The sequence below is a fragment of the Spinacia oleracea genome, chromosome 5 (assembly GCF_020520425.1).
Source record: "Spinacia oleracea cultivar Varoflay chromosome 5, BTI_SOV_V1, whole genome shotgun sequence".
Taxonomy (NCBI): domain Eukaryota; kingdom Viridiplantae; phylum Streptophyta; class Magnoliopsida; order Caryophyllales; family Amaranthaceae; genus Spinacia; species Spinacia oleracea.
Genome location: NC_079491.1, coordinates 126,796,034 through 126,820,814, shown reverse-complemented (window position 1 = coordinate 126,820,814; position 24,781 = coordinate 126,796,034). Strand labels below are relative to the sequence as shown.

General features: G+C 37.4%; 1 protein-coding gene and 1 non-coding gene across 2 annotated transcripts; both read left to right on the top strand.

Moving 5' to 3' along the window:
• Window positions 1-2,368: 2,368 nt before the first annotated feature.
• LOC130462313 (small nucleolar RNA U49) lies at window positions 2,369-2,439 on the top strand. The gene has a single exon (XR_008922409.1). It is a non-coding gene; the product is annotated as a small nucleolar RNA U49 (small nucleolar RNA).
• A 1,308-nt stretch (window positions 2,440-3,747) lies between these two features.
• On the top strand, window positions 3,748-20,638 carry LOC110796890 (chloride channel protein CLC-f). Its single transcript, XM_056828524.1, has 9 exons — window positions 3,748-4,578; window positions 5,147-5,558; window positions 7,178-7,372; window positions 14,186-14,640; window positions 14,743-14,847; window positions 15,499-15,723; window positions 15,833-16,045; window positions 16,696-16,928; window positions 20,151-20,638. The coding sequence occupies exons 1-9, from the start codon at window positions 4,078-4,080 to the stop codon at window positions 20,242-20,244; spliced, it is 2,433 nt and encodes an 810-aa protein (XP_056684502.1). The 5' UTR covers window positions 3,748-4,077; the 3' UTR covers window positions 20,245-20,638.
• Window positions 20,639-24,781: the final 4,143 nt, after the last annotated feature.

Below are 24,781 nucleotides of genomic sequence, written 5' to 3'. Positions count from 1 at the left end.
TTTACGATTTTTATTTTCGAAAAATAACGTTTTTACGATTTAATTAATTTAACAACAATCCAATTTCGTTAAAATTATTAAATCAAGGCTAACATTATTCAAATTTTAAGAACGAACAATTTCAATTGAAAATTTGAACTTTTAAATAATCAAATCTAAAACTTTAAATCGTTCTAAACATTTAAATTTCAGATTTTTACGAATTTGGTTTAAGTGTCGATTAAAATTGACGAAACTATTCAAAATTTTAATCCAATAATTTTTAAAATTTTCCACTGACCATGAAATTATATTCCCTTTCCCAATTAACCAAATTACTAGATCCAAATTATTCAAAAAATCAATTAGTGATCTAAAATTTACGAATTTGGGGAAAGCATAATTAGGGTTTATACTTATCAAAAACGGCTGAAAATTTTACCATGATTAAAGAACAGATCCAACAGCATTTTGTCAAAATTTCAATGAATTCCGAGTAGTTTAGGTCGACCAATTAATTGAAAAACTTTCCGAATTTATTAATTTTAATACGAAAATTAACAAAAACGCCCAAAAACACATACTTCGAGGCCTGTTTTTGCAGTTCCGTTCTCATGAGTTGATCTTAGAAAATAGTTTCAGTCAGATTAGGGTCAGAAAAGTCAAAAATATGAATATTTTTGAATTCAGATACTATTACGCAATTAATCCAATAATTCATAATAATTCCGAAAAATCAACAAAAATTCCAAAAAATTCGACAACAGCAAAAACAATTAAATTATGCTAAAAAATGCTTTGAATACATAAGGCTCATGATACCACTGTAGGGGAATACAGTTAAACATACATAACATGTGCGGAACATCCCCAAAGCCAGGAAACATGTATAAAGCACAGTTTAAGCAAACTTACATTCGAAACGTGTTTTCCCGAGTATTGTATCAACGAACACCAACAAAGAACTCCACTTGTCGTTCCTCTACTTGGTTCACCGACACGTTCAGATCCGTCTTGATTATTGTAGCTTAGACAACGCACAAGATTTTTGCTTTTCGGGATGAACAGTCTTTTACAGAGAGAGAAAAACTGAAGAACGTAATTTAGGAATTAGGTTTAGGTTAGATGGAAAACTGATTGTTGGAGTGTGTGCAAAAATATAATAACCTAATTATTATATTAGTGTAATCGGCCAAGACTAAGGGCCTTGACCGCCCACACTTGCACACGGCCACACACCCGCGGCCAGCCACACGCTGCAAGCCGAAGCCCACAGCGCGCGCAGCCGAGCAGCTGGGTCGTGGGCCTTGCGTGCTCGCTGCTGCGATGCTGTTGATGTTGCGCGCTTGTGCCACGCCCCGGGCTGGCTTGCTTGCTTGCTCGCTGGCTCGTTGGGCCTTGCGCGCTTGGCTCGACGGGCCGGCAGCTCCGATGCGGCTCGTATTCGCGACTAACGCCTTACTGTTATTATTTATCGTATCGTAATGACGAATCATCGTCGTACGATACGATTATTCATTTCGCCCAGCTTACGAATATTTGCAATACGATATACGATTCCGACGCAAGGTCATATCGTATAATATGTTTTCCAAAACTAATTCCCGAAAAGCTATTAAATGAATTTCCGATTCATTTAATCCGGTGATCTGTTAAATGTCATTGGTGTGACCTTATAGGTTCAGTCAAGAGTAAGTTGTGAGCTTAATATCCATTAGAACTCACTGATCGGAAGCATTGCTCCAGCTAGCTGTTCCGATTACTTGATCTTACTGAATTAATTGTTCGCAATTAATCTGAACCTTGGTATTAGACTTAATGCACCTTGGGTGAAGGACATAGTTCCTTCATCACTGACATCCTTGCCTTCGGCTCTTTGCTTATTTGCTTAAGCCATATCCTATGCACCGTTGTTCTGTGAACACAATACTTAGTAGCTAAGTATTTAGCTAACCCCCAAGGCACTTTCGTACCAGCAACTTCTACAAACAATTCCATAGCCATTTGTTGCCTCGGTGATTGGTCAGAAATGGTTTTTTGTTGCGTAAATTTTGCCTTATGTGGGTGTTTATTTTTTCATGCATAGGGATTTCATAAGTTTCTGGTTCATTTAACTCAATGCATGCATCATTATACACATCAATTTCATCGTCAAAATCAGACAAGTCAGGGCCGGCTCCGTCAATTTGGTGGCCCAGTGCTAAATTTATAACTAAAGTCTATATGAGGCCCCTAAAAATCAAACAATAATTACATAAAAATATAGCAATATAGTCATTAAGAATGAGAAATACAACCCAATCTCTCTGCTTTCTCTTCACTTCTCACTCTCAACAATTAGGAGTTTAGTGTTTTAGGCTTTTCAAATCAGTCACTCAATTATCGACTCTCCCATTGATGAAGAATTCCCATTAAAAATTGGAAGTGCCGTCTAACACTTTATATAGCAGAATCGAAGGTGTACAATAAAAATATATGAAGCTTACAACGCCGCCGTTGACGGTTCTTTCTTCCGCTGGACCGTTCTGTCTTCCGCCGTTAGATCTTCCCCTCCATTATCGGTTCCATTGATGATACTCTCGTCTAACAAAAAAACCTGGATCTTGATTGAACACTATGAATTTATCTGTTGAACACCTTAATCTAAGGAGAGTTTTTTGAGAAAATGAATTGAATGGATTGGGAAAAAATTGAGATTTTGATGAGTATTTTTTCATAATTGCAGAGAAGGTAGGAGATATATTCAATTGAATATTATGAGGAGAAATAATTAAAACTAATTAAGAAAACTAATTGTTTTGGAAATCAAATCACGGGGAGGAGAGAGAATTTGAAGAGTTCTGCTTTTGCTTGTTTCAAGAAGTCACGGGAAGCGAAGAATGAAGGAAGAAGGGTTTAAAATTTTTTTAAGCTTCCAACAGTTTTTAAGGTTTTTGGGCCCCCAAATTTTGGGGCCCTGTGCTTTAGATCCCACTGGACCTCCTTATGGCCGGGCCTAAGACAAGTATCATACCTTATCATCGGGAACATCTTCATCATCTGGTGAATTAATTGCATCCTCTATTTGAAGCAACTCCTCCATGCTTATACCATCTTCTGTTGGAATTGCAGATATAGGAATGTTGGAGCTTGGTACAGGTTCCCACTCAAATTAGTTGTTGGCGGTGTTCTCCAGAGACAACAACTCTTCTATGGTGATATTTCAGGCCATTATCCAACCCGCGAGAGACTATGAAGGCCTCAAACTCTTCATCTATGGTGATATTGTATTGTGTGTGCAAGTGAGAGAAAGTCAGTGTTGTGTGTGCAAGTGAGAGATAGTGAGAGAAAGTGAAAGAGAAGTTAGTGTTTTGTTGAGAGAGAAAGTGAGAATTTATGAAGATTGTAAAATTTCTTTTCTTAGCTCTCAAAACAAACAATGGCATAATATTGGTGCTTTAAAGTTGTAAATATTTTGAATTTTAGTGGAAATTTTTTCAGGTTGCAAAACATTTGAAATTTTGGTGGAATTTGGAGGGAACTGTGAAATTTTAACTCCAATAATCGGTCTCAATTAAGTATCGCGTGAGTGTTGTACTTGCTTACTTACTTTTTAACAAAGATTAACTTGCGCTGGGGACCAACAAATAGTTAATTCACCCAAGTTTATTTAGGATCGTGTAGAGGAACATGCTGCAACAATAAAGAATTGGAGGAAGTATTTTTTTTGCTAAATTTCTTTTGTCGATTTTTTTTTACTCTTTGCTTATTTTATTTCGCCGATTGATTTCAATATGTTAGGGAGATTGAAACTAGCATAGGAATATAAGATCAATAGTCAATATCGGTACTCGGTCCGCATCATTTACCTTTTCAGAGTACGTGTATGTGAAAACCCCAAACTACTCCGTTGATCATCAAACGTCGATGGTGTTGTTCCCCGAGAAGAAACCATTACAGTGGTCGCGGCAGTTTCCGAAGTGATCGACGGCCAATCCCAATGAATCTAGCAACTCCCTTTTCCTCTCAAGAGATTCAACTTGAGCGTCAAATTGAGTAAAATCTACAATTATTCTGTCTCTGGAGGAGAGAGTGGGAGAGAGAGAGAGGCAAAAGAAGATGTCAGGCGAAAGAGAGGAAGGCGATCAGGACCATGTGCTGCTACTTAGATCGAGGTCTGAGAGGGAGACGACGACTGCTGATCACTCCACCTCCGAACAAGATCCCGCTGAAGGAGGAGTTGTCGTCGTCGGCGGCATCACCAATCTAATCTCAAAACTGAAATCACCAATGGTTAATCTAGATCGTGGCGGCAGTGGTCGCCGCCATAGCCATAACCTCAGCCTCAACATCAGCAGCCTCAACAGAGATAGAGATAGAGATAGAGATAGCTGGAAGCCAATTGGGGATGAGGAAGATCCCCCGGCCTCTTCTTCCTCTTCTCCATCTTTTGCTTCCCGTCGTCGACGTCAACACCATCATTTTCATCATCATCACCTTGACCATGACTCCCAATCAGGTGGTGAGGCCCTCGGCGATCCTCCTGAATGGGCTTTGCTTCTCATTGGCTGCCTTCTCGGCCTTGCTACCGGTCTGTGTGTTGCTGCTTTTAACCGTGGGGTATGATATTGACTCCTCCAATCGATTCTCTATTTTATACTTGTCAATTGTCATTGTCTATGCATTGTGCAGCTATTTCTTGCTAATTATGCCTAATGTAGTGAGATCTGTGTTGTTGGCCTTAAAATACCTTTTGAATTGACCTTAGTACTAAAGAATAAATGTACTTGTGCTATTTCTTTAATTTACATTAACCTTTAATCAAGGCTTGCGATTTTTTTATGCATTTAGCTAAGCCTGAGTTAGATGGGGTAAACTATCCTTGTTTATCATTTTGTCACCTCATTTCATTCGTAGGTGCATGTCATTCATGATGTGCTTGGGGTGGTACTCCAAACGAAGGCGCTGCTTGGCTACCCTCAGAATACCTTTGGAATTGACCTTAGTACTAAAGAATGCATTAGTTACATTGACCTTTAATCAACTGCCTGAGTTAGATAGGGGTAAACTATCCTTGTTTATCATTTTGTCAGCCAATTTGTTTTTATGTATTTAGTTGATAACTGCCTGAGTTAGATAGGGGTAAACTATCCTTGTTTATCATTTTGTCACCTCGTTTCATTCGTAGGTGCATGTCATTCATGAATGGGCTTGGGCTGGTACTCCAAACGAAGGTGCTGCTTGGCTACGCTTACAAAGACTTGCTGACACTTGGCATCGTATACTTTTGATACCAGTCACAGGTGGTGTGATTGTAGGTATGATGCATGGTTTACTTGAAATCTTGGAGCAGATAAGGCCCTCTGGCAGCTCAAAATCTCCGCAAAGGCAAGGTTTTGATGTCCTTGGTGGAGTATTTCCCACAATTAAAGCAATTCAAGCGGCAGTGGCTCTCGGCACTGGTTGTTCCTTGGGTCCTGAGGGTCCTAGCGTAGATATTGGAAAGTCATGTGCCCATGGATGCTACTTAATGATGGAAAATAACAGAGAAAGATATATTGCTCTTATTGCGGCAGGTGCAGCTGCTGGAATTGCTTCAGGTACTCAACTTCTTGGTCCAAGTGTGGTTCTCATTGTGTAGGCATGTTTCTTCTTCTGCACAATATGCTGTTGAACATGATCTTGATTTTGCATTGCTAATCTAAGTGGCGTTTTTTTGCTTGTTTGTTTTGTTTGTCCAATTTCGCCACGCATTTTGCTTCTGAAACACAACTTTTCCAGTTTTTATCCTACATCTCCTTGATATTTTCTTTTTGCTGACACACTAGGCCACAACTGCCACAAGACCTTGACTTGACGTTGCCCAGGATCATATTTAGGTTCATTAGTTATAGAAAGAGGATATTACAGAGGAGCATGTCTAGGAGTCCTTAAAAAGGGAAATTAATTTTTTTATTTATTTAAAAACCATGCTGGTCATCACCCGGAAAAACTGTAGAAGCATGTCTAGGCATAATGTCGAGGAGCACAAACCGAAGTTATTTCAGACAGAGACGATGTCTTCATTGTGAAAACTAAAGATTAAAAGAGGATTATCTTTAATTATCCCCTGGTGGCCCATGATTTCAGTGATATGCAATGATGTTTGCCGCCATGTTACTGTTAAATTTCTGTGGGTATCCAATAGGTGGAGATTTGGTTGAGCGAAGTTCATTGGTTGTTTTTCTCTTTGTCTATCTCCCTCTCTCAGTATTTCTTATCCATCAAGTTTATCTTCTCTATGTTCTCCAGAGATGGTGTGGATGGCGAAGCAAAAGTGAAAAATAAATGCATAGCAAAGGGGATGTAGTGAGTTAGGATGCAACATGGTGGGAATCACATTCTGGTCATGCCTCTGTTTAGAACTTGGAACAGAAACGATAGATTCATTGTCGTTGAATGGATCTGACACTCATATTCTCTTCTCGTGGTTGTGGAGACCAATGATTGGGGGGGGGGGGGGGCTTGTTGTGTTCTTTAGAGAGTTGAGATCCCCTCTGATTAATAATGGAGGTAAAACATTACGAGGTTATTCCCAGAGATCAGCCACGCTTGAAACCTGAGATTTCATGATCAAGTTGGTAATCAAAATGGAGAGGTTCCAGGGGTATCTTTTGGGAGCTTTTTGCTATAATTTGCTGGTCCATCTGTCAGAGCATGTTTTTTTCACGTTTTTAGAAGCATTTTTGCTTACTTGACAATAGATGAGAAAATTTAAGAGCAGATTTGAACCTTTGGATAAGATAAGAGCACCTCATTTCAGAAAACTTACATTTCTATAATTCATTGGAATTGTGATCTTCATTATTGTATTATTTGCAGTAGTATGATTTCTTTAGAGCAGGAAAGGTGCAATTTTCAAATTGGGTTTTGAGGTAGCATAAGATAGGGTGAGTTTGGTGGGTTTTTAGGTATTTTTGTTGTTGAGTGCGTTTGAAAACTGTTGAAGGTGGCTGATTTTGGGTTGTCTTTATGTATTTTTTTTCTTTGTGATTATTAATGGGAAGCCTAGAAGTTGGTATGTGTTGTCATGAGGCCTAGGCAAGGAGACCCTTCGTCAGTGTTCCTGTGTGTTCTAAGTGGAACCTCTGTATCTACATTTCATAAAAACTGTGGTTGTTGAGCGGTTTCGTGACCTTTTTATGTAGTCTAAGTTTCACCATTATTTATTATTTGACAGGTTTTAATGCAGCAGTTGCTGGTTGTTTCTTTGCTATTGAAACGGTATTAAGACCTCTTCGTGCTGAAAATTCACCACCATTTACTACTGCAATGATAATACTAGCTTCTGTTATTTCATCAACTGTGTCAAATGAATTGCTAGGGAACAAATCAGCTTTTACCGTGCCATCATATGACTTGAAATCGGCGGCAGGTATCTATTTTCTCTTACTAACAGTTCTTACATAAGTATTCATTAATAGACATGATTGTGAGTTGTGAATAAAAGCATGCATTCGGATACATCCACATTTATATATGTGATTAAAGTTAGGCAAACAGATTACTTATTGTATGAGGCAAATAACAAACAGGTAGAGATGAGATACACTAAAAACTTATTGGATTTGTATGCTTTTGTATCTTGATCATAAGATGCATGCAAGGTTATTTTGCGACTCTTTATATTGAGATGGAGGAAGTAATATGAATCAGTTGGAGATAAGTAATAAAGTAACTGCTCATGAGTCCAAAGGTACTATGCTAAAGACAAGTTTTGTTTGATTATACTTCTCCATGTTATGTTTGTAAGCATGTATTGATGTACTCAATGACTTCCTTTTATCCATGTTATGTTTGCCCATCAGCACAAGTATTAATTCGTAATGGTTTTTGTTGAATGTGTTCGTAAGGGGATTGAGATTGCCTTAGTTTAATGGTACATAAAGGTCTAGAATGTTACTCCCTCCGTCCCTTAATACTCGCACCGCTTTCCTTTTCGGGCCGTCCCTTAATACTTGCACCGCTTCTATAAATGGAAATTTATACCAATATTATATTATTTCTCACACTTACTTACTAACCCCACCTACACACCTATTCTCTACAAAAAACCATTTAAAAATTCACACCCCCAATCACCACTCCCCACTTCTTACACATTCCCACTAATTATATTAAAAAAATACCCCACTATCAACTAACACCCATTAAATAAATAAGTCAATTCAAATGTCTTAAACTCCGCACCGGTCAAACCGGTGTGAGTATTAAGGGACGGAGGGAGTATGTTTTTTAATTTTATTGATTTACACGTGACTAGCAATCGGATATTTAAGGAAGGTGTGAAAAAGGTATAAGGAAGGTGTGTTGATCTTATCTTTTTCTTTGCTACCTTGTTGTGGGCGAATGTGATCATCAAACTCAAGATAATCTGTACGAGGGTGTTTCCTTGATTGTTAGTTTGCTGAGAGTTAAGAGTTATTGTTGTTCAGTGGTTGAGTTTCTGATTCAATTGATCAAAGATGTAGAGCACTGGGCACTAGAAAGCATCAATCGTTGAACAAACTTTTTTCATTGTCCAAAAGAGATGTTGCAAACGTGTACTCGCGCCGTTTTCTTGTAGTGTTACATTTACCAAAAGCAGCCGTTTTTTATGTGTTACTCTTCCTTTTTTGGTAAGCTTATACATTTTAATACTATCTCCCTCTCCTCTTATGGTCCCTACTCCCAATTATATTAATCTCTCTCTCTCTCTCTCTCTCTCTTTCTCTCTCTCACTCCCTCATGGCCCTACACTGACTCCGACCATCTTTTTCTCACCATAGATAATTCAGCCACTATCAATTTCTTACAATTAATAATTAATTATTAGTTTATTAAATTCAACTCAAACCTCCTAAAAGTATGTGCCGGTCAAAGTGTAACGCTTAAAAAAAACGGAGGAACCGAGGAAGTGAGGCAGAAGATACTAACTTGAACTGGTAGATTAATAAGAAGTGTCTCCTGAACTCTTATGTGAATGTAAAATGCAAATACATCAATATATTAGCTTAAAATGATAATTTGAAGTTGAGGGTGTGATTGTCACCTTTTTTTGGAGATGAAATTGTAAGGGCAAAGGAGAAGAAGATTTTGTGGCAGTTCTGTGGTGTCTGTGGGTAGAACGGTATGCTCAGATTTTCGAAGGAACCGCTTTAAGTGCCGATTGTCTGCGGGATAGGATAACTTCTTTATGGGCCAAGGCGGCGGGGGAATATAGAATTTACTCAGTGGATGAATCTCTTATCTGTTTTTTTTGTTAATACAAGGACAACTTGCCTACGTTCTTGTATCTTCTGTTGATTTATAAAAAAATATCTTTATCACAGGAAAAAGTAGCATATTGCTACTTGTCACATATCTCAAGATAAGCCAATTTAGAGACAAGCAGGATTGCCAATTCTGTTGAGCTTGTGTTCTGTCCTGATGAGCAAGCTGTCAACTATGAACTAATTGAAGACCTTGTATTGTTTCATTGTCTAATTTTTCTTATTAGCTCTCTTGCTCCGTATCGTGGCATCGTGCACAATCTTCTCTTCCTAGGTGCCCAAAATGTGTGATCTTTCGTCTAATTCCTGGTAATTGTTGTGTTACTCTGACTCGGGTACTCATGTTGTCCAATTGTCTGACTTGATTAAATTTTGAAAATTTTCCATGATTTAGGCCCAAAATGAAATGACAAAGTGTCCATACGGATGACGGTGTCGAGCATTCGACACGTAACTTGAGGTGTAATGAGAAGTCTGAGTTTTGACAGCGACGTGAAAATACTCAAAATAGTAGTTTCTAATGTAGTATAAAGTGAGGGAACAACTATTTAAAAAAAAATATTACCTACAACTTATTTTCTGTGTTATATTTAGCAATACTTCTTGGCCTAATGACGTCAGACCACCCATGATCCATCCATTTACTGTTAAATTGTTTTTATTCCAACTAAGTGCAATAGCAATAGAAAGGACTTTTCTCCCCGACAGCCCTCACCCAGATATTTATAGTATAGGGTCCATTTTTAAGTCACACAAAATTTTCCCTTTTATTTATGAAGCAAGGAACTTGCTCATATTTTAGACCAATGGTAGAAATGAGGAAGAAGAAGAATTTGACTATTAAACTAGAACTACAGAAAATAGAAGATATTCAAGCTTTTGCGAGGCTTGATTCTTTCCCAATTGACACTCTAAAATCTAACTAAAACTCTGCACAATATTCAACATAACCCTCTCTCACTCTCTCTCTTTCTCTAATATGTTGTTTATAGCGTGTTTTCCTCTAACAAACCCCGTGATTTATGTATTGGTTCATGAGTAAGAAGACCAATTCATGAAGTTCCTGCTTTTATTTCCTAACGCAAAACCCCAAAATGGTCTTATTTCGTAACATGCCTATCAGTCGTCACTGTCAGGGTCGGGTCGTCAGGCCCATTACACATTCTTTTTGTGCTACACCCCCAACCCCCAAATAATAATAAAAAGAAAAATAACCCTGTCATTGGTAAAACCAGTAGACCTGGCAAACAGGTCGTTTGGATCAGTTTCGAATCGGGTCATTTCAGGTTATTTTTCTTTCGGGTCGGTTTCGGGTATGAGTCGGGTTCATTCGGGTTTCGGGTAACTTCGGTTTTTAATAATTGGGTCTGGTCTGGTTCGGGTCAGGATTTCGGGTCAATATCGGATCGGTTCATATCGGATTGGGTTTTTCGGGTTCGGATTTTTCGGGTTAGATCGAGTTCTTCGGGTTGGATCAGATTTTTCGTGTTTGAAGGTTTGATTACGTTTTTTGTCTTTAAATTTGGTGGTTACTATCATAATATTGTCAAACCTTTTTCCTATAACACAAAAGACTACAAATTAATAAAAAGAAAATAATAACAATAATAATAATATCAAAAAAAATAATGATAATATGAAAAGCTAAAAAAACTTGAATTTAAAACTAATTGGTAAATTCGAGTTGCTCTTCGGTTCGGATAGGTTCGGGTTGATTTAAATTTTACAGTTATTTTCGGTTCGAGTTATTTCGGTTTCGGGTGAATCGTTCGGGTATTGGGTCATTTCAGGTCAAATCACTTCCTGGTCGGTTTCGGTTTCGGGTGGGTTCTATTTGGTTTTCGGGTTAATTTCGGGTAATCGTTTCGGATCAATTTCGGGTTACAGATCGGATCAATCGGGTCGGTTTTTCGGATCCGGGTCAGTTTTGCCAGGTCTAAAAACCAGTGAACCAAATACCCTTCTCTCTAATGCAGTCCATGTGTAGGTATATACTTTTTTCTTGTTTTCTTCTCACATTTTGTGAGGATGCAAAATTTTATGCACGGTAACCATCGTGGAGTCAAATCGAATGCATTTAAAACACTTTTTAGGAACCAAAAAGTGTTTGGTCCTAGTATTTCCACCCTTTATAGCTTAGGTGGATAAAGAGTGGAAATATATAAATATTATGGGGTATGGGGGTTAAGACCATGGTGTAAAAACTAGCCCGAGCTAACTCGTATCGCCCGAGTTAACTAGGTTTTGGAGGCTGGCGATACGAGATATCCCGAGTTGTAAAGGTGGTTTTAAAAACGGTGAGATTTAGGCGGTACAACCGATCCGAACCAATTTTGTCCGCATTAAGCGTTATTAGCCTCACAGCTACTCAGTTTCAGCCGAATTCCCCATGTTTTCGACAAAAAGAAAGGGAAAAGGGAAAGAAATGGAGAAACTCTACTGAAATGGAGTACAAAACTCCATTTTAAGATCTAAAACAAGAGAGGAGAGAGAAGGTGGACAATGGAATTCATTTAATTATGTCACGTGTGCGGTTTAGGGGAGGGGGATTAGGGTAGGTAGTGAGTGGGGCTGACATGGGGCTTGTTTTTTAAATTTCAAATTCCTATGCGACAACCGCGACACGGTCCGCGACTAACGCATCATTTCCGTTACCGAAACTCCGCGACCGATCCCGCGACCGTGACCGATACCGCATTTTTTATCTATGGTTAAGACGGAAAAAGATGATTGCCCAAAATAGAATTGTGTAGAAGTGTTAGAACTTGGAACAATGAACACCTCAAACTCTAAATAGAAAATGTTTAGAACAAAAAAAAAAAAAAACAGACGGAATATAAAACTTCTAATCCCAAAGTAATTTTCAAAACTCTCTAGTTTCCTTTCAATTTTGTTTTGCATCATTATTGTTCAACATTCATTAAAAATACCTGCATTTTTTATGGCCCTTAAAAAAAGAAGTTTGGAGCTGGAACTTTTAGACACGACCTTTCTAATGATTTATGGTGTTGAAAGTAAGACGGCTTACATGGCCGTCAAAAAATCTCAAATCGACAACTTCATACTGTGGTTTGAACCATTGCCTTCTCGTCCTTGTTTCAACACTCCCCTTTGGAGGTCGGGACGTGCTGAGTTAAATGAAACATAGCTTAGCCACCTTATTTTGTTTCTTTGTATGGGACCAGAGTTACCTGGTTCGTGGTTCGTTTTGGTACGGGGTACGGGTTCGCGGTTCGCAGGTATCTGATTTTAGGTTCGCGAGAGAAGTATGGATTTTTTTTTGGTGTAGTTACATTTCAAAGTATGAAGTGTATTAGGCGATGAAAATAATAATAGTATTAAAGTTTAAAGGAAAATTCATTGTGCCTAATTACACAATCCTTAGCAAAGTCACGTGAAAACTGAAAAAGGCAGAAGTTAATTGGCAAAAAGAAACTTAATAAAATAATGGGATGACCTATGCGCAATGCACAGCCACAGTATAGACAAAAGGTACAATAATAAGACAAAAAGTATTGTAATAAAACAAAAAGTGCAAAATAAAGTAAAAAAATAAAAACAAAAAGTATAATCTATCATCTTCATTCTTCACCATCGACATCTAGAGTTCCAGTCTCTCCCATGGTGCTTAGATTCAGCAAGAAGAAAGAATAACAAAAACAACAATTGACGATCGCAATCAACGCGTATGTACTTCTCAAACAAAAGGCCCAACATGTTTTATCTTCTATCGCCTTCCCGGACCTTCAATCGTTAAAACTAGGGTTTTGGTTTGGTTCGTGAAAAATCGCGTATTGGATCGCCGGTGAACCGCGAATCGGTACAGGCGAACCGATTCGCGATTCGCGGGGGTTAGGGGCGAACCAGGTAACACTGTATGGGACCCTCGAGTGAGGTTCCAATGGTCATATAAGATTTTGTTAAGTTTCCTTATTGAGCTTTTATAACTTTCCTCTGAAACTGGCATGCAACATACATCGTGGCTCCTGTGACTCTTTGTTTTCAATAATTCTTTTCCCCTATTTGTTCGATGAAAAGTTCGAGACGAAAAAGGATGTCTTGTTCTTGTACTATCTTTACAATTTGGGCCCTTAAGAAATGAGAATTAAATATGAAAGAGTAAAAACACAATGTAAATAAATAAATAAAATGAATGGAGGGGTTTTGTTATGTATTCTTCAACGACATAAAATTGTACCAAACCACCAATTTGATTAAAACTTTTTAAGTTTGGAGATTCTTGAAAAGCTTGTTGCGAGTGGGGCTTGTTTCCAAGAAGCAGGAAACATTGCTCATTAGGTTATATGAGATTTGGTACCATAGAAAATTAGACGGAAGGAGATTAGACACTCCCACTTTCTATAACTAATAAGTCAACTGTACCCTGTATTCCTGTGTAAATTCTTCAATTTATATGCAATTAACACTTCCATATTTTAAAAAGTCTGTTGTGTGGTCACATAGACTGCACATGCTAATAGCCTTCCGTGACTACATACATATTGTATATTTTATGTTGTTGTTGATGATGATGCAGCATAGGTGCTGTATCACGGTAATTGATTTTGGTAAAATGTACTCCATTTTTCAGAGTCATAAAGGCTTTCCATATGTGACCGCTACTGTATCTAAGACTAATAATTTTCTGTAGAGTCTCTTATATTTGCATGAATATTTTGTTTTATCCATCTTGCTATGCCTTATTTTCAACGTCAGCTAAGAATGGTTAAGATTGCCAATATCTACACCCTAGACTCCATATTCTCCATCGTAGGTGGTATTGGTTGTTGTATCATCTAAATTTCAGATGTTCACCTGATCTTGATTGCCATTGCCCCCTTATTTTGTTTTACGTTTTCTTTTGGGTCTTGAAGGAAGTGTGGGAAGAGTTTGGATTTTCATTTGTTCTAACAATTAGATGTGGTGCTTCAATGCAGAACTGCCATTGTACTTGATTCTGGGTATGTTGTGTGGTGTTGTTAGTGTCGTTTTCACGCGCTTAGTAGTTTGGTTTACCAAGTTCTTTGATTTCATCAAAGAAAAGTTTGGCCTTCCTTCTGTTGTCTGTCCCGCGTTAGGAGGTTTAGGGGCAGGGATAATAGCCCTGAAGTATCCTGGAATTTTGTATTGGGGCTTCACAAATGTTGACGAAATTCTCCACACTGGGAAAAGTGCTTCAGCACCTGGTATCTGGCTTTTGGCTCAGTTAGCTGCAGCAAAGGTTGTAGCAACAGCTCTATGTAAAGGATCTGGAATCGTAGGTGGCCTGTATGCGCCAAGCTTGATGATTGGTGCTGCAGTTGGTGCTGTTTTTGGAGGTTCAGCTGCAGAACTGATTAATTCAGCTTTACCGGGAAATACTGCTGTTGCCCAGCCTCAGGCGTACGCTCTGGTAAGTGTTAACATCCACTTGGACAAGAATAAATTAAATTTTAATAGTCCTATGCTGTTTTTCATGAAACTGATAAAATTCTGATTCTTATCCACATTGTAGGTTGGAATGGCTGCTACCTTAGCTTCTGTTTGTTCTGTACCCTTGACATCTGTTTTACTTCTTTTTGAGCTGACTAAAGATTATAGGATATTGCTTCCACTCATGGTAAAGCTCTTATTCTTCTGTTACTTGGTACTGGATTCTTTTTCTTTGCACATAATTTTATGCTCTGGTATGCCAGTGATCACCTACTGCCTACTGATGCTGTATTGCTTGCTACAAATTGAATCCCTTTTTCCCAGTTATTGCAAACAGTTATATGAAAGTCTTTGCTATTCTCTTTCCGAGATTTGCATTCTATCTAGTATGTATCATTATTCATTATATAGTCTCTGCTTTGGATGTTTCATATAGAAGTAATAAATTACCAAGGAAAAATAATATTTTTTTTGCTCTTCTCGCCAGGTTCTGAGGTTTATCTAAGAAAATATTTATATCAAAGTTTGTGAAATTCTAAAATATAGTTTTACGTCCTTTTTTATTGAATGATGGATGGGTTCTGTAAGACATGAAGGGGAATGTTATTCCGACATTTAATGGAGGCTAAGAATAAAGAACTGTCTTGTTCTATACGTTAATGTTTTTCTTCTAATCTGAATGTCATAAACTTTGATGTGATTCAACTTTAACCTCTTGTTTTTTATTACGAGGGACAGTAGTTTACCCCTCACAGATTCTTTAAATGTTATATGCAAGTGCTGAATTTCCATATTGTGTTCTACATGTGTCTTATTCAATTGCCATTCGGCATTTTAGGGGGCTGTTGGTTTGGCAATATGGGTTCCTTCTGTTACAAATCAAGGAAATGAGACTGAGTCAACTGACTCAAAGAATTCTACAAGAGGCTATTCTTTTGTTTCTCCCCGTGATGATGCTGAGGACAGGGACACTGGAGGTGGAAATCATTTAGAGCTCTCTGTCATGAGAGATGTTCATATTCTCAGATCAATTGACGAAGAACTATGTTTAGATGGTCTTAAGGTTACTTCTTTTTCACTGGATTGACTGTGGCTACTTTTATTAATTAATTGCTGTATTTTATTAATTTCTTTGTAATTGTGGATCAATATCTCACCATGTATATTATCAGGTCTCCCACGTTATGTCGAAGAACTATTTGAAGGTTGGCCTGGAAACAACTTTGAGAGATGCAATGAAATATATGCGTGAAAACCAGCAGAATTGTGCCCTGTTGGTTGATGATAAGAATCTTCTGGAGGGTATCTTGACGAGTGGTGATATTGAACGCTGTTTGTCCAAAAATACTGGCAAGGCTCTCAACAGCAAGTCAGCATTACAGGATGTATGTGGTATTATGGCTTGTTGTATCTATGATTTTTTATTCACGGAACTGAAGCTTGTAGTTTATAATTTCACTTTGGTGTTTGACTTGGTGGTGATGCAGCTGTTTCTATGTTTTGGTTAACATGCATCCTATATGGATCCTTGGTTAAATATTTTCTATTCTTTCACCTTTTCTCTATTTCTTCTAAATTTCCAGGCAAGAGAATTGAGATAATTATTTTGGAAATTATAATTTATTATACGGCGAAGCCTTTTATTATCTTTATCTGTGAAGTGCACGAAAATGCTCAAGGGGGTAGCATTCAACCATGCCTGAAATGTGTCGGTACAGAAATGTGAAAAAATACACATGAAAAGAATTCTTGGAATTTCAAGGAGGCTGACTAAATTTTTGACGAAAAGCTCAGCATTGGAGCAATAAAATAACTCAATGTAGGGACATATGGATTGTAGAAGGGAAAATCATGCTGTCGATGTAGGAAATAAAATATATTTCTTCTATAAACGTTTCACCGTTTGTTTCCCTATTTCCTACATTTTTCAAAATGGTCATATGTGCGTTTCAGTTTCCTTCTGCACCCCTTTCCACTCAAATTTTTTGGCTTCTTTTAAATTATGTATGACAAGCTATTCGGTTGATATTAACAGGTGTATGCGTGTCCAGTGTATTCTATCTGTACTCGTGGGATGAACTACCGGGGAATAGAGCGTGGTGTTTTGACTTGCTATCCAGACACTGACTTAGTAACGGCCAAGGATCTAATGGAGGCTAAGGGTATTGGGCAGCTACCTGTTGTTATGCGAGGTGGAGACTCCCGGGAAGAAAGAAGGCGGAGAATTGTAGGGGTCCTTCATTACGATTCTATCTCAAACTACCTCAGGTCAGCTGGTTTTACATGTTTAATTGGTTCATCCTGATCCACATCGTCATATGGCTTTTTATATTGTTATATTTCGGTGGCTCCTGACCTGCTGCGTTATAGGAATTTTGTACGGATAAGATGTACATTCAGTTCAGCATTTGTTTACAAGTAATTGTTCAAATTCAATGCTGAACTGAAGAGGTTCTAATGTTCCTTGGCATGCACACTCAAGCAAACATTAGCATTGACAATCAAAAAGAAAAAGGAAAGCAATTAAAAGAACTAGAATACACTAAAAGCTACTAGACTTAGCCGCAACTCACGAAAATATGTCATCGTCGTTGAACTAATATTCCTCTTATCAAAGTAATAAACTAACCGCAATAGTGGCTAGTATAGGTATTTTCCACAAGGAGTTGCGAGTTTCATAACTATTAGTGATTAGCATAAGCTAGTTCGGAAAAGGGGATTTTGTTTTGGAAAATCACATAAAAGGAAATACATGGTTTGATGGAGAAAAATCAAGATTAAAGACACTAGGGGATTGAGGTTCACCAAAGACTCATGCATTCGAGGACAACAAGAAATTACGGAACAAGTTAGATTTGCAAAGAGAAAATGGAAGGGAAATCGGCTCTTAAAATCACTCCCAGTCTCCCAACCCCGAGTAATTCTCAACAAAAATGGATCATGCTTCCGCAATAAAACAAAATTGAAGAGGCAACAAGTTCAAGCCGAAATCACATAACACAACGAAACACGACCCTTTCCCGAATCAATACATTGTATTTTATTGATCAAGCAAGGTTACGTCTAACCAAGCAAGTAACGAAAAGATCCCCCAACCTATACTTTTATTTACAAACTAACAAGTTTCTATCTTAAACCCCTAGACATGGTTGCCGTTGAGGCCTTGATTACACCCAAACCTCTAGATAGGAGACTACTCACTCATGGAGTTAACAACAAATCTCAACACAAAATATTCAATAGAAGCATTCATTCCCAAGAAATCAAAAGAAAATTCCTTAACTAAATGGTCTTCATCATAGCAATCAAAATTGTAAACAAAATTATCACTATAAATATAGTCAATATCACTAAACCTTGAGAAATTAGCGAAACAACCAATATATTCAATCATAGAAGACTAGGGAAATCAAAATAAACAAGCAAAAAAGGAAATGAAGAATAAAAGTGCCTATTTTTAGGGTTTTTGATTAATGAGAAAACAAAGAGAACAAACAAAATAAAATCAGAAAATTAATGACAATGATAAGAAGAGTTTACAAATGAAGCTTCAAATCCAAGAGTAAGAAGAATTCCAAGCACAAATGAGCAATAACTGAGGATGTCCACTATTTCTCTCTCCAAAATAAAATATGACTATTTTTGTTCAAAACTAAGGTAAGAATTAAAATGTCCTAAAAAGCTGTAAATAGTCTCGAAAAAGAAGCGCAACACTGACAGCAGGTTCGACAGAACCTAGTGGGAGGTTCGTCCGAACCCAGAGAATTTTGAGAGTAATCAGTAGCCCCTCCAAAAAGGGGTTTGGCCGAGGAGTTCGGTCGAACCTTGCCAAGGTTCGACCGAACTGATTGAGGTTCGAACGAACTTCATCCTTCTATTGGCTCCTTGCTCAATTCTGGTTCGACCGGATTTCTTATGGGGTTGGGTCGAACCTCTTGACTTCTCTTGAGGCCTTTGGCTTCATGACTTCTTCTTCGTTCCGATGCTCCCTTGGAACGATGTTAACCTCCGTTGACTTTCTCGTCCTTTTTACCTGTTTTCCTACACATTAACACACTCCTGAAAAGCAAAAGCTTGCCAAAAATAAGGGGAAAATGGTAAATACGAGTAGTTGAGTCAACTAAACAAGGAGAGAACAAAGGAGACCAAAACGAGCATAAAGGGCGGAAAAAAAAAAAAAACAAGAAGAAAAAGGATCAAAACACTACCCTAGGAGTGACAGAAATGTCACTCATCACACGGGTCGCCCTTCAAACGAAAAGTTACTGTCTATCATTTTCTGGATGTGTGATGTTGCATATTCATCACCCTTCCAATGTAAATTAGGTTGTAGTGTTTCACTTGTAAGGCAGTTTGGTCATAGCAGTCGAAATAACGGTTGTTTGGTTCCTGAGTCCTTTCTATAGCTCCCCTAGATGCCAAATAGGCTGCAGATTTATGGAAATGAAAAAGATAAGGAAAAAAATTGAACCAAAAACCTATCAGTGTGTTCTGTTTCAATCAGTGTTAAAAAAGACAGCCGAATAGGATTGTCTTCATACTTGAAATAATTCAATTTCTGACTAGCTTTCTGTCCAATATTAGGTGAAAGTTTTTGGTTTGACTGCAATTATGCATGGAATCGAGTTCAATACTAACGACACGGTTCTAATTTTTGAGGCCATAAGAGCTGTCCACTTTATTGTTATGTACTCCCTCAATTTCGAAATAATGGGGACAGTTTACCTTTTCACGCTTGCCAATGTAAATGTTTGCACATTAATATCTCTAATTTTGTATTCGTAAAAATTATAAAAAGTTGATATCTCGAAAGTATATATCGAGATGAATCAAACAAGATCTCACATGACTATATTTTTTTCTTACCCATAAATCACAAATGATAATCAAATTGAAATTTGTGAATAGTGTCAAAAGACAAGTGTCCTTATTATTTCGAAACGGAGGTTGTACTTATGTGCATTATAAGGCAGGTGCACAGGCGCACAACTCAGTCTGTCACATTATCTTTTCTATGTAAGAGAGCATGACTCAGTTAGTCCTGAAAGCATTCTAAGGTAATGGATTGTGGTGGGATTCAATTTTGGAGGGATTATTGGGTTAAATGGTTATGATATTGGTTAAAACTCTTCCGATTATTGGGTTAAATGGTTAGATAGAAATCGTGGAGAATAAGCTAATTTTCAATGTTTTCTTTGTTAAATGTAGCATAGTCGATTATTGGGTCAATGTTTTAGCTTGGGGTTTCTGTGTTTTGCCATCAACCATTGGAACCCCTCCATCTACGCTGTAGGTTGTATTCTTAGTTATGCAGTTGTGGCCTCTTGTTATATGACTCACTTTCATAGTAGGCAAAGATCTCAAATCTGTATGTTTATTTGTGCTTATTTAGTTATTTGTTTGTCATGGGCATATTTGTTTTATTTTAATCCTGTTTGCCATCCTGTTGTTCTTCACATCACAATAAACTTCCACCACGACCACCTGTAGAGAAGAACTCGCACATCAGAGATCACATCAGCGAGGGGAAGCAGGTCATCAAGGAGAAATGGTTGCCAATGGCCACCAAAGAAGTACTAGGTAACTGTGAAGAGGTTGCCCTTTCAAACCACAAAAGCCGCAGCTCATATGCAAACTTATGGTGATTGTTCGCTCAAAAAATATCATCAGTGAGTTGGAAGTTGATGAATAACCTTGGGAAGTGGATTATTGCAAGCATTTTTTTGCCGGATGTGGTGTATAATGAAGAATATGGCCACATCATAGTATTGCCAGATGTATAGATATGTAGTTTATACTCGATCCGTTTATCTCTCTTGTCTAACCTAACCAACTTGGTGTAGTTTATACTCCACAGTATAAAGTATCTATATATCTAACCTGGTGTAGATAGTAGAGGTTTCACCTTATGACCTAGAGGATTAGCTGCAGTTTTTGGAGATAGGAAAACAAAGTATCTATCTATCTATCTATCTATCTATCAACACAAGTACTCAGATACGAAAACCTTCTAAGAAACATGTCCCTTTTTTTTTAGTTTTATATATTAATACAAGAAAAATATATTGCATTATACTCTTCACAAAGTGACTTCCTAACGAGTTTAACTTGATAATCGAAGAAAGGTGTGAGGTTGTAAGCTGCAATTAAATGCTCGTCTTTGCTAGTCAACTAGCTCCTTGGTTTGCCTTATGAATCGCGATGAACGTGTTAAATTTCAAATCTTTGAGTTGGAGATCCAATATTTGAACTAGAGGAGAGTGAATATCTGAATAACATGAGCTCAATTGTTAACATGAGATTCATTGGAGTGTGATACTGGCTGACAGATCGTTCCTTGAGAAATTTTCTTATCCGTTTCTCAGATTGTTATTTAACTTACCGTCATTTTTAATTTCATTAACATATTTTTGAAACGTAATTATCTCTTTTTGTTGAATTTCTCAGTTGCAAAATATAAAAAATTCCTTAATGAATGCAACATTTGTTTTGGAAATATGAAAAAAATTCTTTGATATGTAAGAGCATCAATAAGGGGAGACTCTTATTTTGGTGACTCTTAGTCTTTCTCCTATGTCCACATAAGCTTTAACTCTAAATAAGAGTCCCTCCTAAAAATTGTAGAAATGCACTAACTCTTAACCACTAACTCTTATTCACTCTCACCCTCTTATTTTAATTTAGTTTCAAGCAAAAAATGTTGACATGGCACTAGCTCTTATTTGTTAGAGCTAGCTCTTATTTCAGAATTTTCTTTTACACACTCTAATTAAGAGTCTCCCATTTCTTACCTAAGAGCTAGCTCTTAATTTTTCTCTCTCCTTAAGAGACACCTAAGAGTCTCCCACTATTGTTGCTCTAAGGTTCTAGATTTGTAGTACTGTGATGTTTCCAGATAATAAAGAATAAAAGGGATTACCGTTTTAAGGGTGTCGGCATGTGGGGTGCAGCCGCACTTGTGTTATCGTGAGCTAATTTTCAGAAGATAGAAGTTATACATGCTGGTATGGATAGTCTACAAGCTAATTTTTAAAAGATAGAAGTTTATTTTGCTGGTATGGATAGTTGTGAGCAACAACAACCTTGTAGATTAACTGGTTTTAAAGCTTGTAGATTAACTGAAGGTTGGGGGTTACCTAAACAAAGTACCAGCATCACATTTTATACTAGTGTCACCAAAACAAGAAACCTAGATGCAGAAAACATGAAAAGTAAAAATGCAAAACTATTTTAACTTAACAGACATTAATAGCATAGTGAATACCACCTGACAAAATGACAACAAAATGACTGCACTAGTACCAACTCTAGGCCAGGGTTTGTCAATTGGTATAGAGTGTGTAGCTCAAAGAAAAGTGGAGGGTTAGGGGTTAAGAATCTCATGAACTGGTACCAACCATTAAAAATGTACAACCACATTAGCCTACAAATTTAATAGTTAATGCAGAACAACATAGGAAGAGAAAACACCATAACTTGATTGCATCAATAGAAGAAGTAAAGTGTGTCTCGAAGATGGGAACAAATAATGTTACCTAGGGAAATGGTTGATCAGTGACTTGCTCAGTAGAAAGTATACCCTCAGTAGTTTCAGCCACATATTCTTTCTCTGGATCAGGCCAAGCAACATGGTATACCTCAGTTTGGACTTATGGCTCTTGAACTTTATTTTGTTTTGAGGCAAGTTGAAAGTGGGCGCCTTGCAGTCCTTGGTCACTCATAGCCTCGACTAATATATCCTTGACTGCCACCAAAACCACCCTCTTGGGCACCCTCTAAATGATGACTAACTTGGTTGGAGTCAGGCACATTCTCATGCCTCAGGCCCATCACCATCTTCTTCTTGTTGCACTTTATTCTCTTTTGAGGCTAGTTGGAAACGGACACCTTGAAGTGCTTGACCAGTCGTGCTATGAAAGTGGGCAGAATGGGCCCTCCAGAATCCTAACCCTTGGATACCACCACCATCACCAAATTATTTCGATTGGTCTGGTTGAGCTGACCAATAGACACTAAGTAATTTAACAACAAATTATGAGTATTTTTCACATTTGGTAATTCTTATCTGACACCATTGAGTTCGGAATGCAATTGAATGGGTGGTGTGAGTTTGTTGTGACCAAAGTATTGGTAACACCTGATCCGACACCCCTAACACAACCTCCAGGTTCAGGAGTCTTTAGTGCTCTTGCTAGGATATCATTTTGGCCAATGACATCAATTTCTCCTTGAATTTGTTGAGCCTCTAATGCTTTCTGACATTAAAAATGAGCAACCAGATCAAGTTAGCATAATTGTGATAGCAAAATGTTTAATTTGATTTAAATATAAATATATTCTCACAATTGCTTTAGCTAATTCCAAATTGACGGGATTGTCAAAGGTTATCACACCATTTTTTTCTCTAGAGTGGGCTCCCATCCAAACCAAATGTCGAGGCACATCAGTGACTTGGACTCCTTGTTTCTAAAGCTCGTCAGCCTAACAATACGAAATAATTATACTAAGAATAAGAATCACATGTATAAGTTTTCAGTGTTAGATTATATGTGATCGTTCTGAACTTACAATCTCTTCTTCATAATACAAGTACCCTTTTCGACCTCCACGATATCTTGAAGTATTCTTTTTTTCCTTTTTCGATTCAAGTCACTTAGTTCCTATCCATATGATATACATAAAAGTTAGTGCACAAAATTTATTTGAATGTTCAATAACTATGCATTAATGGAGTATTGAAAGTATTGAACATAGGATAAGTATATGTTGCAATGAATTTGTCCCAATCAGTTTGTGTTATCCATCCATAAAACGGAGGTGGAATCCTTATTATCACATTTTCATTCTCTCCCTTAGAGTCTTACATGAAGACTTTCTTTAATCTAGCCTTGAAACATCTCCACCGAATTGAAGCTCGCTCTAACACGTAGCTTCTACGTTCTTCATGCACTATGAATCCCTTTTGCACAATTCAAGAGAAAGTTATCCCTAATATACTTACTGCGATACACTCATAAACAACATTATACACCAAAAATTTATATTTTAAAAAGTACTCCCTCCGTCCCAAATTAGTTGTTACACTTTCCTTTTCCGTTCGTCCCAGATTAGTTGTTACACTTCTAAATTAGAAATGACCCCACAATTATTATATTGTCTCTCTCTTCCCACAAACATTTTTTTTGTCCCCACACCCTCTCTCATTCAATTAAAAAAATACTCTAATAACTCCTATCACATCTACTTTTTTTAATAAAATAACAACTGATAACCAAACAATCACTTATCACCTAAAACTTTGTGCAAAGGTAAGTGTAACAACTAATCTGGGACGGAGAGAGTATGAAATAGTCTAGTGTCTAAGTTTACGGTTGTTGCAACAACATAAGCAAGCTGCAAAGAAGAAACATCCAACTGTATCACCTAAATGCATGACCCTAATTAATTGACTCCAAACAAGCAGACCACCAACAACCACATCATGGAAGACCTAAAAAAACTCTCAGCAGTAAAAGAAGGTTAAAGTTGACTGGTTGGCAACCTAAAGACATAAACCAAGACCCTGCACCCCTGCTACTAATCCAAGCAACAATACAGAACTACGAGCTGCAATATTGTTCATCACACAATACACAATACACAATACACAACAACACAAAACCAAGAAGCCTGACTTCAGGCTCAACAAACCATCCATGAACAACTGACTTTTGCTTTAATTTTTATAAATGCAGCACAATTAACTGGTGACACTAAATCATAAGCAAATGAATCTGTATTTACAGCACCAGAACCTCCTATCTAGATCAAAACCTTTGCGATACTTGAGAAAATGGTGTTGTTTGCTGAGTGAATGATTTGCACATTTATGCAGTTTACTGATTAAACAATTAAACTAAAAAAAAATTCTGCATCTCAATTGAAAAAGCTGAAGAAAAAAAAAACGAAATTCAAATGGGAGAAAAAAAAACTAGAAGTGATACCCTTCTTACTATAATGTAGTTATAAACTTCATTGATGACTTCTTTAGGAACTTCATCCCACCCTGTATAATTGATATTCACTCGTTCACGAACAACAACACCAATGTAAGAGGCGAAGTAATCTTTGTTATCCCCAAC